Source organism: Triturus cristatus, chromosome 6 (assembly GCF_964204655.1).
Source record: "Triturus cristatus chromosome 6, aTriCri1.1, whole genome shotgun sequence".
NCBI classification, from domain to species: Eukaryota; Metazoa; Chordata; class Amphibia; order Caudata; family Salamandridae; genus Triturus; species Triturus cristatus.
Window position 1 is genome coordinate 982,586,004 of NC_140589.1, and position 12,942 is coordinate 982,598,945.

The 12,942-nt window shown below is 39.7% G+C and overlaps 1 protein-coding gene across 1 annotated transcript in view; it reads right to left on the reverse strand.

The window, feature by feature from the left end:
• SNX5 (sorting nexin 5) overlaps positions 1-12,942 on the reverse strand; it is a 317,483-nt gene that overhangs the window by 45,484 nt on the left and 259,057 nt on the right. Inside the window, exon 12 of the mRNA XM_085611758.1 lies at positions 1,350-1,509. Coding sequence (XP_085467884.1) covers positions 1,350-1,509 — 160 coding nt within the window. The remainder of the gene's footprint in view (positions 1-1,349; positions 1,510-12,942) is intronic.

Here is a 12,942-nt window from a genome sequence, read left to right on the forward strand (position 1 = left end):
TTGGACAACTCACTCTAAGCGTGTGGCATATCCAGTGAGGGCAGTACAAAAACACCAAGAGTCACACAGTCCCAAAACGGTATCCTACAATGGATGCATGAGTTAACACGCCCATGTTTTAGGGATTCTACTGGAGTTCTGCTCAGAGAACTCCTTGGACCAACCAAAGCTTGAGCCCAAACCGGCATCTCAAGTAGAGCTTATAGACCCAAAGAGTACCCCTGGGTAGATCACAACAGAAGTACTAAAAGGCATAGCGGGGTGAACTACTACAAAAATAACTTAGCAGCAGATAACATACACAAGGGGCAGAACACATTGAATAATGGCTTTGGTTATCTTTTCTTAAGCCAGCATGGTTATCTTATGTTCCTACATTTGTATTACTCCCCCCTACTAGAAGTATTTCTTAAGCAGGCGCCTATTCATATGGTTCTTTGGCCTATTCACTCGCTGAATATGTTGTTTGATAAGTGTAATTATGTAGTTAGAGGAGAGTTGATAAAGATTTATTTCTGTAATAGCGGTGTAGGTTAAGGTTACCGTAAAGTGAGTTGGCAAGATGAGGACCTTTGTGGTGACTAATGTGCATGAATTTCCTTTTGTTCAGGTGGGTAGTCCATTATTCACTTAGACAGCTATGATGCAGTGTTGTGGTATGAGGGTGCGAGATGCTTCTGCTGAGCTTTACTCGAGTGGTTCAACTGAGCTGATGGAGATATCAAAATCTTTGAATTTGAGACCAAAAGATAGACTGTTAAATCACTGTGCACGGCCTTCTCACAGAAAGGACTACGAGGACAAAATGCAGCACTGCAGACCACAGACAGGTAGGTAGGTTCTACAAAATTAAAATACTTTTATATATCCTGGAAAAGCCTTAATATGACACATTGTAAGCATCTAAATAAGAGTCTAAAGAATAGTTAAAAAAGAAGACAGCCTACATTCCCAGGCTTTCAGGTAGAGAGCTAATGGCATGCAATCATCCAACAATGAGCGCAAAATGGGCTTTGGGAACCTAGACCACGTGTGTGGGCGCGGTATGTGTAATAGCATAGCTACTGCTATAGCCTTCTTTAGAAAATGTGATAATGCGCCAGCTACGGTACTTCCCAATTCTAGAAGTAAATCAGTTTTGCAGAAATGAAGAATGCAGAATGCAAGTGCACGTTACAGGATGAGCACAGCCACCAGTACTGCCATGAGGGCATGAAACATTGTTTCAATGGCCACAAAAGCATTCGAAAGAATATGTAAAATATATATTTTTTTTTACTTACCTTTAAACACAGTTGAACTTGGAAACAATTCTGGGAAAAGAAAATATGTTAATGAAAGATTCTCACCTTCCTTTGCAGATGCAGAAAGTTTCTCAAACTTCTGGCAGCACTCTTGCTGGTACAACTCTGCCTGCTTCACATCTTTGCTTTTTAATCTGGCTTTATCCAGGGCTTTATTGGAATTTTCATAATCAGAAAGAGCCCGTGTCCTTCTGTGCAAAAGATCCTACAAAACAGGCATGTCAAGATGGGATTGCACAAAATTACACATTAAAACGCAGACTAAAAATGTTATAACAATCAGTCACCAAATCAGAAAATCGTTCAGCATCAACTACTTTTATTTAAAAAAGTACAATCAGCACTAAATATTTGGACAAGAAGAAAGAAGTTATGAACGGAAATGATACTTAGCCTGTAAGCATCTGTTTATTGCTCGTGGTTCAGCAGAAGCACATGATGCTCTGCTTTCTCCTGCCATCCAGTGTTGGATTCCAGAATTACAACTTGTTTATCTGGAAAGACGTTTCAAACCATGAGAGGAGCTGCGACTATCCCCATCTGCATTACAATGTTGCTGCAAGGCTGGCGGCGGCGGCGAAACGCTTCCGCTCATAAAGAGAGCTCGAAGCACATGCCACGGTAGTGCAGCGCCACTTGCACGTCGGGCGCACTGTTGCCTTGGACCAGGTCGTGCATGGCACACAGTCCGCGCACAACAGTGCAGACGTAGTGGACACAACATGTGCCCCAGCCACAATCCCCAATGGGCTGAATCGTCATGGGGCCCTTTTTGTGGTCCCTTCACGGCCTTTCCGCCGACCTTTTCATGCTGGGGACCAAGCCATGAAAAGGTCGGGTGAAAGGGAGGTCGTGATCCCCATGACGGTGCTGATACCGGCACAACCTCCATAGACCAACGCTTTCCCCACTATACATTGGCAATATCACAAATGTCTCAAAGTTGCAGTTTCTTGAAAGATTGAGTACAAAATTACCCAGTACACTACATATCCCAACAACCTGGGGACATGACTTACAGCACCAATACACCAATCTTGATGGAGGATTTCCACCACTGTCCAAATATTAGTGTGAGACAAGCTACCTTTTCGCTGCGAAACTACTCAGCAGATATAGTCTCCCACCAACGCAGTAGAGGTTACTCTTATTCCTCCATGGAGGACCTTCAGGTTAGTTTGGATATTTCCTTTCTACTCCACATCTTCAGGGCCAAATTGCATCAGTAGAATATTTAAGCAGGACATCATCTGACCTCTACACACCGATACTGTGGGGGGGGGGGGGGGCGGGGGGGGGGGGGACATCACATATATCCCTTTGTGGCCACTACAATAGGCATCCCTATAGGACATGGCCTTCAAGTAAACTATAAAAGAAATATTTCACCATAAATTTGGTATCAGTTGTCAATAACCATGGGACGGTGTTATAGTGTACACAAGTAAAATGTGTATTAAAATAACATGTGTAAAATTGGTCCTAGAAAGAGGTTTCCGATATGAAAATGATATGAAATGGTTGGAACAAAGGGATGGTTGAAATGGGGAGCAGGAAACAACTTACACAGTAGCATGCTGTATGGGCTATGCTAACTGATAGACTGAGAAGATTCAAGTACAAAGACTATGTAGCAAAACAACATGAAGAGGGCGAGAACACTGGTTTCCCAAAAACATGGTTTGTTAGATCAGAATCTTCCTATACTCCCATTGCCACATGAATTTTTTTTAAAAAAGAGCAACATATAGCTAACTATTACAAGAACCTATATGCACAAGCATCTTGCCACTTCGAGGAACTACAAAATAACGTGAAAGAACCAGACTAAATGTGTTATTCAGGACTAAGACTTATAAGCTCAATATTCTTTTAGCATTAGCAAAGGTTAACTGCCAATTAAAATCTGTCTAGCAGTAAAACACCTGGGAGTGATGGACCCCCCCCCGAATTGTTTGCTACTTTATGGACACTGGGAGCCCCCTGCCTGCTGTAAATGTGTGTGGCACTGTGGAGCACGGCCCACTTACATCCTACAACTGAAGAAGCCAATAGAAGGACACTGCCCAAAGCAAAAAGCAATTCCTTTGACATCACTCTTATCTGTTGTCCCTGTTAAATACAGGCTGTGAAATATTGGGTATGATTTTGGCGAGTAGGATGTCCAGAGTACGACCTGGTATGACACACCTAGATTCATCATTATTTCTCCCTAAAAATGCACTTCTCCCAGCATTAGATGCACATTTTATCTGTCAATTAGTAACTTGATTAAATCTATTCACGCACTAAACTGGAAAGGTATGTTTACTGTCTTGAGGGAGCCTGCATTCGAGAGGAAAAAAAGACCCCGATAAAACTTGTGAACTCAGAACCTACTGTCGGAGTCTCACTTAGCCTTTGTTAAGAGGGACAAGATGAGGGTGCCCCCAACGTACCTTTACTCAAATTAAAAATGAAGCCATTTATGTGTAAGTGCATAAAGAGGCTCATAATAGGGAATATGGCTAGACGGTCACATTCATGCAATCTCGCTATGTGTGGACGACCTTAAGTTATATCTTGGAAATGCTTTTAAAGACACAGAACTGTAATAGAAATACTCAACAAGTTTGGTTAACTATCTGAGCTAAGATTGAACACAAAGTCATGCCTACTCCTTAGGTACCCTTTCAGCAAATTTAAATTGATCAGCTCTTGCCCTTGTATAGCAAAGAAATATTTAGACATCTGTGTATACAGATTTAGAATGAGGACTATAGTGGGAACTGTGGGCAAGGCACCAACAGCAACCAGAGGCTCAATTTATTTCTGGAAAATACTGCCACTGTCTCCTATAGTTTGAATGGCACGGTCTTAAATGGTGGTGTTAACATGTTTTTGTATTTCATCTTAAGCATACCCGAGATGATCCCACACAAGACATTTGCATCAATCAATGGGGAGGTAAATCTAGAAAAGCGGAGAAAAAAATCATTTTTTTTTAAAGAGGCATAGGGCCAAGGTTTTGAAAGTGCAAGCGCACTGTTTGACTGGATGGCTTACCAATTCGCATATGGAAGAACCTGTATTGCGGAGAACTGCAGAAAGGAGAATATCGCTGCTGGACTTAATACAATCAACAAACCACTGTCTGAAACCTTACACAACAGATTAAGACATTGATAGGCATTGGTAGAAGTGATATCTTGGACATCCAAAACCAAAACACCATACACGAGGTCTGCCATTGTGGTCCTACCCCATAACCAAGGAATTGGATAGGTACATTAATATTTTGAAAATGATTAAAGCAGAAACAACAAGAATTAGGTGACATATTTGGTTGAGGCTCAGTCCGCACTTTTGATGTTCTCAGACTAACATATCTGATACGTCTAGTTCAATTTTTAAACCTATAGAACATTAACCAAAATAGAAACCTGCGAAATGATGGAACTAAGACGCTAAGAGTACGGAATAGAATGCTTAAGTTGGGGAGGGAACAAAGTGTTGTGCTGTGCTGTATTGGACAGCACAGGATATGTCAAAAGCAATAGTAGATTTGTTAAGAAATATCTGGGTACATAACATATGGAGGGTATTGTCAAGATACTGACTGAACACCAGTTCTTGCTCCCCAGCTAAAGTTTCAGGGAATACCAGACTGCAAGTGGTACAGTGTGGAGTTCTATAGAGGTCATATTCAATGACATAGAGGCTACTCAAAGTATACTCTGGAATACTGGACATCTGTCCAAAGTTCAGTACCAAAAAAGCATATTTTTAGTATGTTTTGAGCATTCTCTATTTCACATTACCAGGCCAAAGTCGCACACTTGTTTGAAACACTTACAGAGAAGACTAAGAGATGCTCACAGGGCATATCTACTCTTGGATTAATCATCAGGCACAAGAAAAATCAAACTAAAGAGAAAATTTTATAATTTGGCTCTGGTTAGAGATTGGGGTCATGGAAGTCCCCAAATACCCCACAACTCTGTGTAGCAAAAGGAATTACTGAAATGGACTGAAGCCAAAATAGCAACAATATACAGAAAGCTTGAATGCAAGCAAGAGAGCAGAGACGTCACAGAATGGGAAATTATAGCAATTAAATTACAAGACAGCAATGATGATAGACCCTCCTAGCTGGACTGTTCAACCAGAATCATGTGTAGATACTAGTCCATACAGAGCAAATGTACTTTATCGATAAGATTCTTCACAAGCGATGTAAACTGAACGGATACAGTGAGCGTGAAAGTGCACAGATGGGTCAAATATCGATATCTGGGAGCCACCAATATTCCAGAAAGTGGGAAAAAAATTATGAATCCAGGGTGTAAACTCCATCTCACTGCATACTTAACAGGACACTGCCAACCACCATAGAATTAGCTAGTAAAGTCAGACTCCAGTCCGTCTGTTTGCCTGCGCTGGATCTTTAAAACTTTCTAAACAAACTCTCTCATGATTTCACAAGTATCTTGGACATATTTGAAAGCAGCAATTATAACCTCGCTCTACAAGAAACAGATGACTCGTATCAAACTATGAGCCATTCTCTAGCCTTCCATTATTCAAAAGAAACGTTTGTAGAGGGATGTCACAACAATGGTAGGAATATGTGAAATACAATTGATTCTATGGATGCCAGTCAGGCTTCAGTCTCATGAGGGAAACTGAAACCACAACAATTACTTTACAAGTCTAAGATAAAGGATCAAATCTATTGCTGCACCTCAATGTTATCATTGGTTCAGCTGACAGAACACAGGCAGCCTCAATAGTCGATGCACCCAGCCCATGCTCAGAAACATCTATGCCTGGAAAAGAAGGCAAACCAAGACAAAATCAAAAATTGCTTAGACCACACAAACCAATATGAAGCTGGAGACTACTGTAGCATATACATGCCAAAACAGAGTTTCTCGTGCAACGCAGAAAAGAAGAACTCAGTTCCCCACCACCTTTTGAAATTCGTAGAAACCGTGCCAACCTTAACACCGTACGAATCCTGCACAATATCTTTGGTTTGGCACTTACCTTTCTTTTTCAGATTAATTCAAGATTTAGAGATTATGCTGCTTATGCTGTGCAAGGTTCCATTACTTCTCCAAGTTAACAAATTAGGTGGCATTGACCAGGTACTGGATCATTTGACAATTGCATTGTTAAACTGGCAATCCAAAGAAGCTCATCTATATGCTGCTAACAGGTGCGAAACTGTGGAGCTCGGCTTGAAACCGAGGTGGGACAAAGAGCAACAAAAACTATTTGGCGCCAGTGGACTCTAGTATTCAATTCAAAAGCCCCAGCACCATGGACACGATGTTACACACACATGTGAAGTGCCGAAACAAAGTATTGTTAGAGAAAGTGACAAATAGACTGTGGAAACATTAAGTACTGAGGAAAATGGAATATTCATTATTCGAGTTTCTACCCCAACAGAAAGATAGGGAAATGTGAAGGAGATTGCTGAAGAGTAACTGACAGAAAGACTATTGCAGACTTTCAAAACGTATCCCATGACTTGCTGGTTTGAAATGCAAAAGCCAGATTTTACAGCAGCTCGGAGTAAATGAAACTCATTTGACCCCACCTATACGGACACCCCAGCTTATCATGATGGAGGTAAAAGAACTTAATATGCTCGTAAAAACTAAAGATTAGTACTATTAAAAATGCTATAACCGAAAAAAGGTTCAGTGTGCTCGTAATATCTGAATATCTAAATTAATGAGAGAAGAGGTAATTATGAAATTGCATTGCTTCATAATCAATATGTAGAATGCATCGGGGAGAACAGAGATGTGCAGGTGAAACGAGAATCTTAAAAGGTATTTGCGCTAAGACTCTTGATCTAGCAAAAAGACTTAAGTTGACAACTAGATACAAAGAAGCGGACATCAAGTACAGACTAATACGAGCTCGTGGAATCACTCATTTAGTATCAAAGAATGCTCAGCAAAAGAAAAAAAAGTGCTCTAGTGTGAGATGCAGCACAGTGGTACCATAATAAACACACTGAAAATTAGCATTGCAAACAGTCTTCACAATGGCCCTATTTCCTCTCTTACTAAGGGAACTACGAAAATAAAATTCAGAGAGGTAGGAAACACAAGATGGCCACAACGAAAAACCGACTCCAAAAACCTCATAAACCATGTTTTCCGGGGGAATAGAAAACCATACACAAAAGAGGCATACGTTTTTGAAGCATTGCAGGATCACAAATCACGATGACTTACTGAGGATCATACTCCTGCTAACAAGAATAAACACACAGAGTTGTAGCCCCCACTTCAAAGATGGATAATAAAAAGTAGGGTAGAGGAACACTTGAGCAAAAGATCTTTTTATGGAGTCTCACATTGGTCAAGCAAATCCATAGTTTCAATCGGGAAAACACCCAGGGCCAAATAAGGTCCTCTCACAGGTCTCCCTCTTTCTACGAAGATGGTGGGTTACTATTTTAAAGACACATTTATCAGCTCTGTAACGAACATTGATTTCCCTAAATGATGTAAAAAGAGCAGAATAGTCCTCACATAAAAATAGCAAGCTCAGATATCTAATCATATAGGCCAATAAGTCTAAACAACGTGAACTGGAAAACGTTCACAAGAATTAGCCTGAATAAACTCGAAGCATAAATTAAAGAGGAAACCATTAGGTCTACAGTTCACATTGACTTCCTAAAGAGCCTCTCTGTAACCTACCAAATCGTTTTGTTTATTATATATGTAGGAACAGTATGGATTAACACAAGCATTAACTTTTCTGCAACCTATATTTACTTTTCTTACCCTTTCCAGTAAGTTGATAAAACAATCTTTAGCAGAAATTCGTAGGTTTTCACATCAATTAAATACCACTTTGACCTACACTATGCACCTATAGCCAGGAGTGGCGAGAAATGAATGGAAGAGTGTCAAACAACATAAAACTACAAGTGTGCAGAGTTAAACAAGGATGCATGCTGGCTTCCATCCTCTTCCATTTATACATCAAAAACTACAACAAGAAAGCAATTTCTGCCTCCAAAAAAATTCCATGGTATGAAAGATGTCCCTTTGCATCTACAAGCCCAGCTGAAGGGGGTGTGGGGTGACCTAGTGCCAAGCAAATTAATAAACACACATTTATAAATCAGAAGTAATGGTTCTTGGTCAGATTCAAAGTAAAACAATAGGAAAATTTAGATGAAGAACTACTACCTGAAACAAATCAAGGCCAACACTTCAAATTGAAAATTGCACACCTCAGTTGCTGAGAGTATAGGAAGGAGACAATGCAGTTATACAGTTTTTCAGGATGAATGGTAATATTCTCCCTCCCCACGTCGACTAAGTTTTGTCTGTAAAATATTGTCGCAATTAGATGAAGGGCAGCGTTGCATGGCTCTTGAGGCCAAACATCACTAAAAGAGTAGTCAGCAAATCAGTCATCCAGATTAACAAAGGATCCTCCAAAACGGGTTCTTCAATAGTACTTCATGGTTTGGCATAGAGATCGACACAAGAGAGATGAATGCTAAGCAAGGTACAGTCAAGCAGAAGGCACACTATGATCATCTTAAGAACGAGGTGTAGGATGAACAGAAGCTGGAAGAGCCCTCCAAAAATTGAAAACAGTAAAACGAGAGGTCTGTAATATGGGACTGTAAAAATTAACAGACACAGGAAGTCTCACAAACGGAAAGCAGAAAAGAACTTTCACACTGCTGGAGTTGAAACCACACCAGTACATCAAAGCACGATATCTGCATGGTGAAGTTACGCACAGACAGAAACTGACAAATGTGGTAGAATTTCGTTTTGCTATAGAAAGATGGAAGGCTTTATCCCTTGCTGAGAACTTGGCTAGATGAAAGAGCAGAGGTTGGAATTTCAAATGTTACTTGAAGCACTGGCACAAACGTTGATTTGAGTCAGAATTTAACCCCTTCGGTGCTCATGACGGAACGGTTCCGTCATGAGCCACGGTTGAGCTGTGCTCATGACGGAACCGTTCCGTCATGACCACGCCCGCGCAAGATTCCGTCAGCACAGCGGCGGAATCTGCGCAGCATGGAAGGGGTTAATGAAGCTAACGCAACAGCAGAACAAACAACTACTCACCTTCCAATTTCTCCTAACCCATCAACTGCCACCAACCAACAACAGGGAGCAGAACTTTCAACAAATGTAGAACATACACAATCTAATGATAAACAAAGATGTAGAAGCAGATATTTACCTAAATAAACCTTTAATTACTACAACCCCAGCCACTGTCTCCTAATATGATAAAGCATCACAAAAGAAAAGAACTAGCCTTTGGCCTTAAAAGACAAGGTAACTGCACCACTGATTCTGCGACCATGAAAGCTCCATTACAAGGACAACACAACTTTCCTTGCAGATGCTTTGAAAATTTGGATGAGAACTCAATTGCACTCTGCGCAACCAAGGGCAGAGAGGATATAAAGACAAGACTCTGGGACATGTATCCTGGAATAGAGAATACGTTTTAGGAGGCCTTGGTGGGGACTTGGGTGACAAATAAGTTCTAGCAGTTCTATAAAGAAATAAATCACATCTAAAGATTACAAATGAACTGAATTCTAAACTGTATCACAGTGTTGCTTTATTGGAGATACGACCAGGCTATTAAATGGCCACTATTCATTGTATTTTTATCTTACGTTCTGCATGGACAAAAGGCACATTGTGAATGCTATAGACAAAAAAACAAATAAATAGAAAATGTATAATGTCTTATGAATGCCAGTGCAATGGCCCTGCCTGTTCACAAGTGCAGCTCAGATAGTATCCTTCATAGACCTTTGGTGATAGAAGCTGTAAAACTGATGACCGACATAAGCTACAAATATATTTAGGTCAAGTATATAACGAAATTATATAGCGTAAAACTAAAAGACAACTAAACCGCTGTAAAAGGAGTAGGCAACAACAGAGGTTATAAAATGGAAAAGACCCACCAGAATACTTGGCTCCCTCCCAACAGTGAATTGAAACATTTATAAATAACTTAAAGTTAAGCTTAAGGACCAGCCGGGCTCTCGGCTCAGGTATTACAGATATACATCCCATGCTGTGGGCACAAGTACTCGCGCCTTATTATGAAGTAGCTGTCAAACACCATTGTATACCAGAGCCTTGGAGAAGCAGCAGAAGGATTCAAATGCAAACAAAGGAACAAATAAATCAATACATTCCCCTATAGGCTAGTGAATGATAACCCTGCTGGATATACCAAGCAAAATTTAATCGAAACATCTGTTAAAAATGTCTGGAAGAATGGGTAGAAAGGGTGAGCATACTATTGAGAATGCAATTAGGATGCAGAAGAGATATGCAACCACAGACAGGTGTTTCACATTAAAACGTCTGGCTGAGAAGCATTGCAAAGAGAAAAATTAGCAACTTTTTGTAGCCTACATAAAATTAATTGATTCATGGTGTACCAGGCTGAGGTTAAAGCTATGGAAAATGAAACTTGAAAATATAGGGCATTCCCAGGGGTCTCGTGGAATCGATTGTACAATTACATTAGGGTATGTGGTCACAAATTGAGCTGGGCAGCAATGTAGCACTATCTCGGAAAATCTAAACTCCAAATGGTCTAAGGCGGGGCTACAAATTGGCACCTCTTCTATTTCCAATATATGTAGCAGACACGAAACACGATAGAAGTACTTAAACAGGAATGGAGACTGAATGGCCAACAAGTAGATTCAGTCACGAAGTACAAGTAGATTAGAATGGGATTTAAAGGTAATGTTAATTTTAAATGCTACTTTGCAAATCAAGAACAGATAGAGCCACAATTCTGTGGAAGTGCTAAGAGAAACCTATAACCTGAAAATTGTAAACCTGTTGTTAAATTGGATCAAAGATATTTGAATAGAGGGATATGAAATGTATCATGATAGAGGAAATAATGTGGAAGAACTGGCCTGGACAGCCCAAGGGTTCAGTCAATTCAGAGTTACAGCTGGACTTGGGTTTGGTAAACAAAATTCAAATATTACCAAAGAATAATTAACTATTGGCAAAGTATACTTTATACACAAGAGAGATCCTTGAGATGCATAATAAGACACCATCTGAAATTGGGTGCATCCATATCTTGGTTCGAGAATCTACGTAAACTCATGACAATAAGTGACCCGAGCAGTAAAGTTATTAAGCACTGGCATAGCCAACAGGTCTCTGCTTTAGGACCATATAAATGTTTAGCCATGCAGTATGTAATCCTGATTGCTAGTCTTTGGGAGGTATAAGGATGCAGTTGTTTGGTACCATTATCCTAAGCACAAAGTCTTACTTGGGGTTAGGTGGTAATGCAAAGTTCTCCACTTTCTGGACGAAATGGTAAACACAGGTAAGAAAGGCTAAACCCAGATGATAAAATACTGTCGTCAACTGATTTCTGTTCTCCAGTCTAGTCGTACACAATTAAGCAACCATATAAAATTAATACCAACCCAAACGTCATGCTTAACCAATAGTAGATAACACATTGTTGTTACCCTGAATATGTGGAGCTTACGTACAGCAATTAAACATACAATCATAACTCCCCAAGCAAGCTTAAAAATTTGCAAAAAGCAAATGTACAGCGAACAGATTCAGTAATCTGCTGCCATCCTCCTTTTCCCCTCCCCTAGTGTTTATGAACTGGTCTCATCTGAATTCCCCTGCACTTTGGTCATTTATTACCCCACTACATCAAATACCTAAAATATATAAAGAGCTGTGACAAACACATATTTCCAACAATTACACCAACAACCAGTCTACATCCAGGTCGGATGTCACATTAACGTAATATCAATCAGCTGTCTAAGGTCCCACCAAAGGGGGAATGTCAAACTGCCAACAGTAGCATCTACTCTTAATTTGGTTAACAGAACAGGAAGCAGGGGTTGGGCGTGCAATGAGCAATTCTGTCTGAGGCACTGCAATGCATTTTGTTTCCTACTTGAATAAAATAAAACTCACCCTACACAGCTATGTAAAATGCATAAATAAAATATTGTACAATGTAACTGCACTATTGGAGCTCAGGACAAATCAATAAGTTCACTGATGAAATGCTGGTCATGTTTTCATTTTAGAAATAAAACTTCTGGTTTACAGAAATAGTCTACAATGTGTTCTATTGGGTAAAATAATTGCTTAGTATAAATGACAATCAAAACGTGAATATAGTGAAAATACTTATTTCACATGACAATGTTTAGTCAATCTATTTTGAACCACAAATGTAAGTCAAAACACAGCACACGAAAAACATACTTAGTATATAAATATATATTTTTTCATTTATAGATGTCTTATTATATACGGCATTTACACATCACAAAACAAAACAGAAACTAAGTGACTTATGTGACAAAGTGCAACAATGTTCTGGTTCAAAATAGATTGACTAAACATTGTCATGTGAAATAAGTCATTTCACTATATTCGCGTTTTGATTAATAGTCATTTATACTAGGCAACTGTATTACCCAACACATTGTAGACTATATTACATATACCCAGGTTCTGAGGGACACAGGGTTACATCATTAACTTTTATCGGTTTACAGAAATATACTTAATTCCTGTGCAAAATTAATGTACATAACAGGAATGTA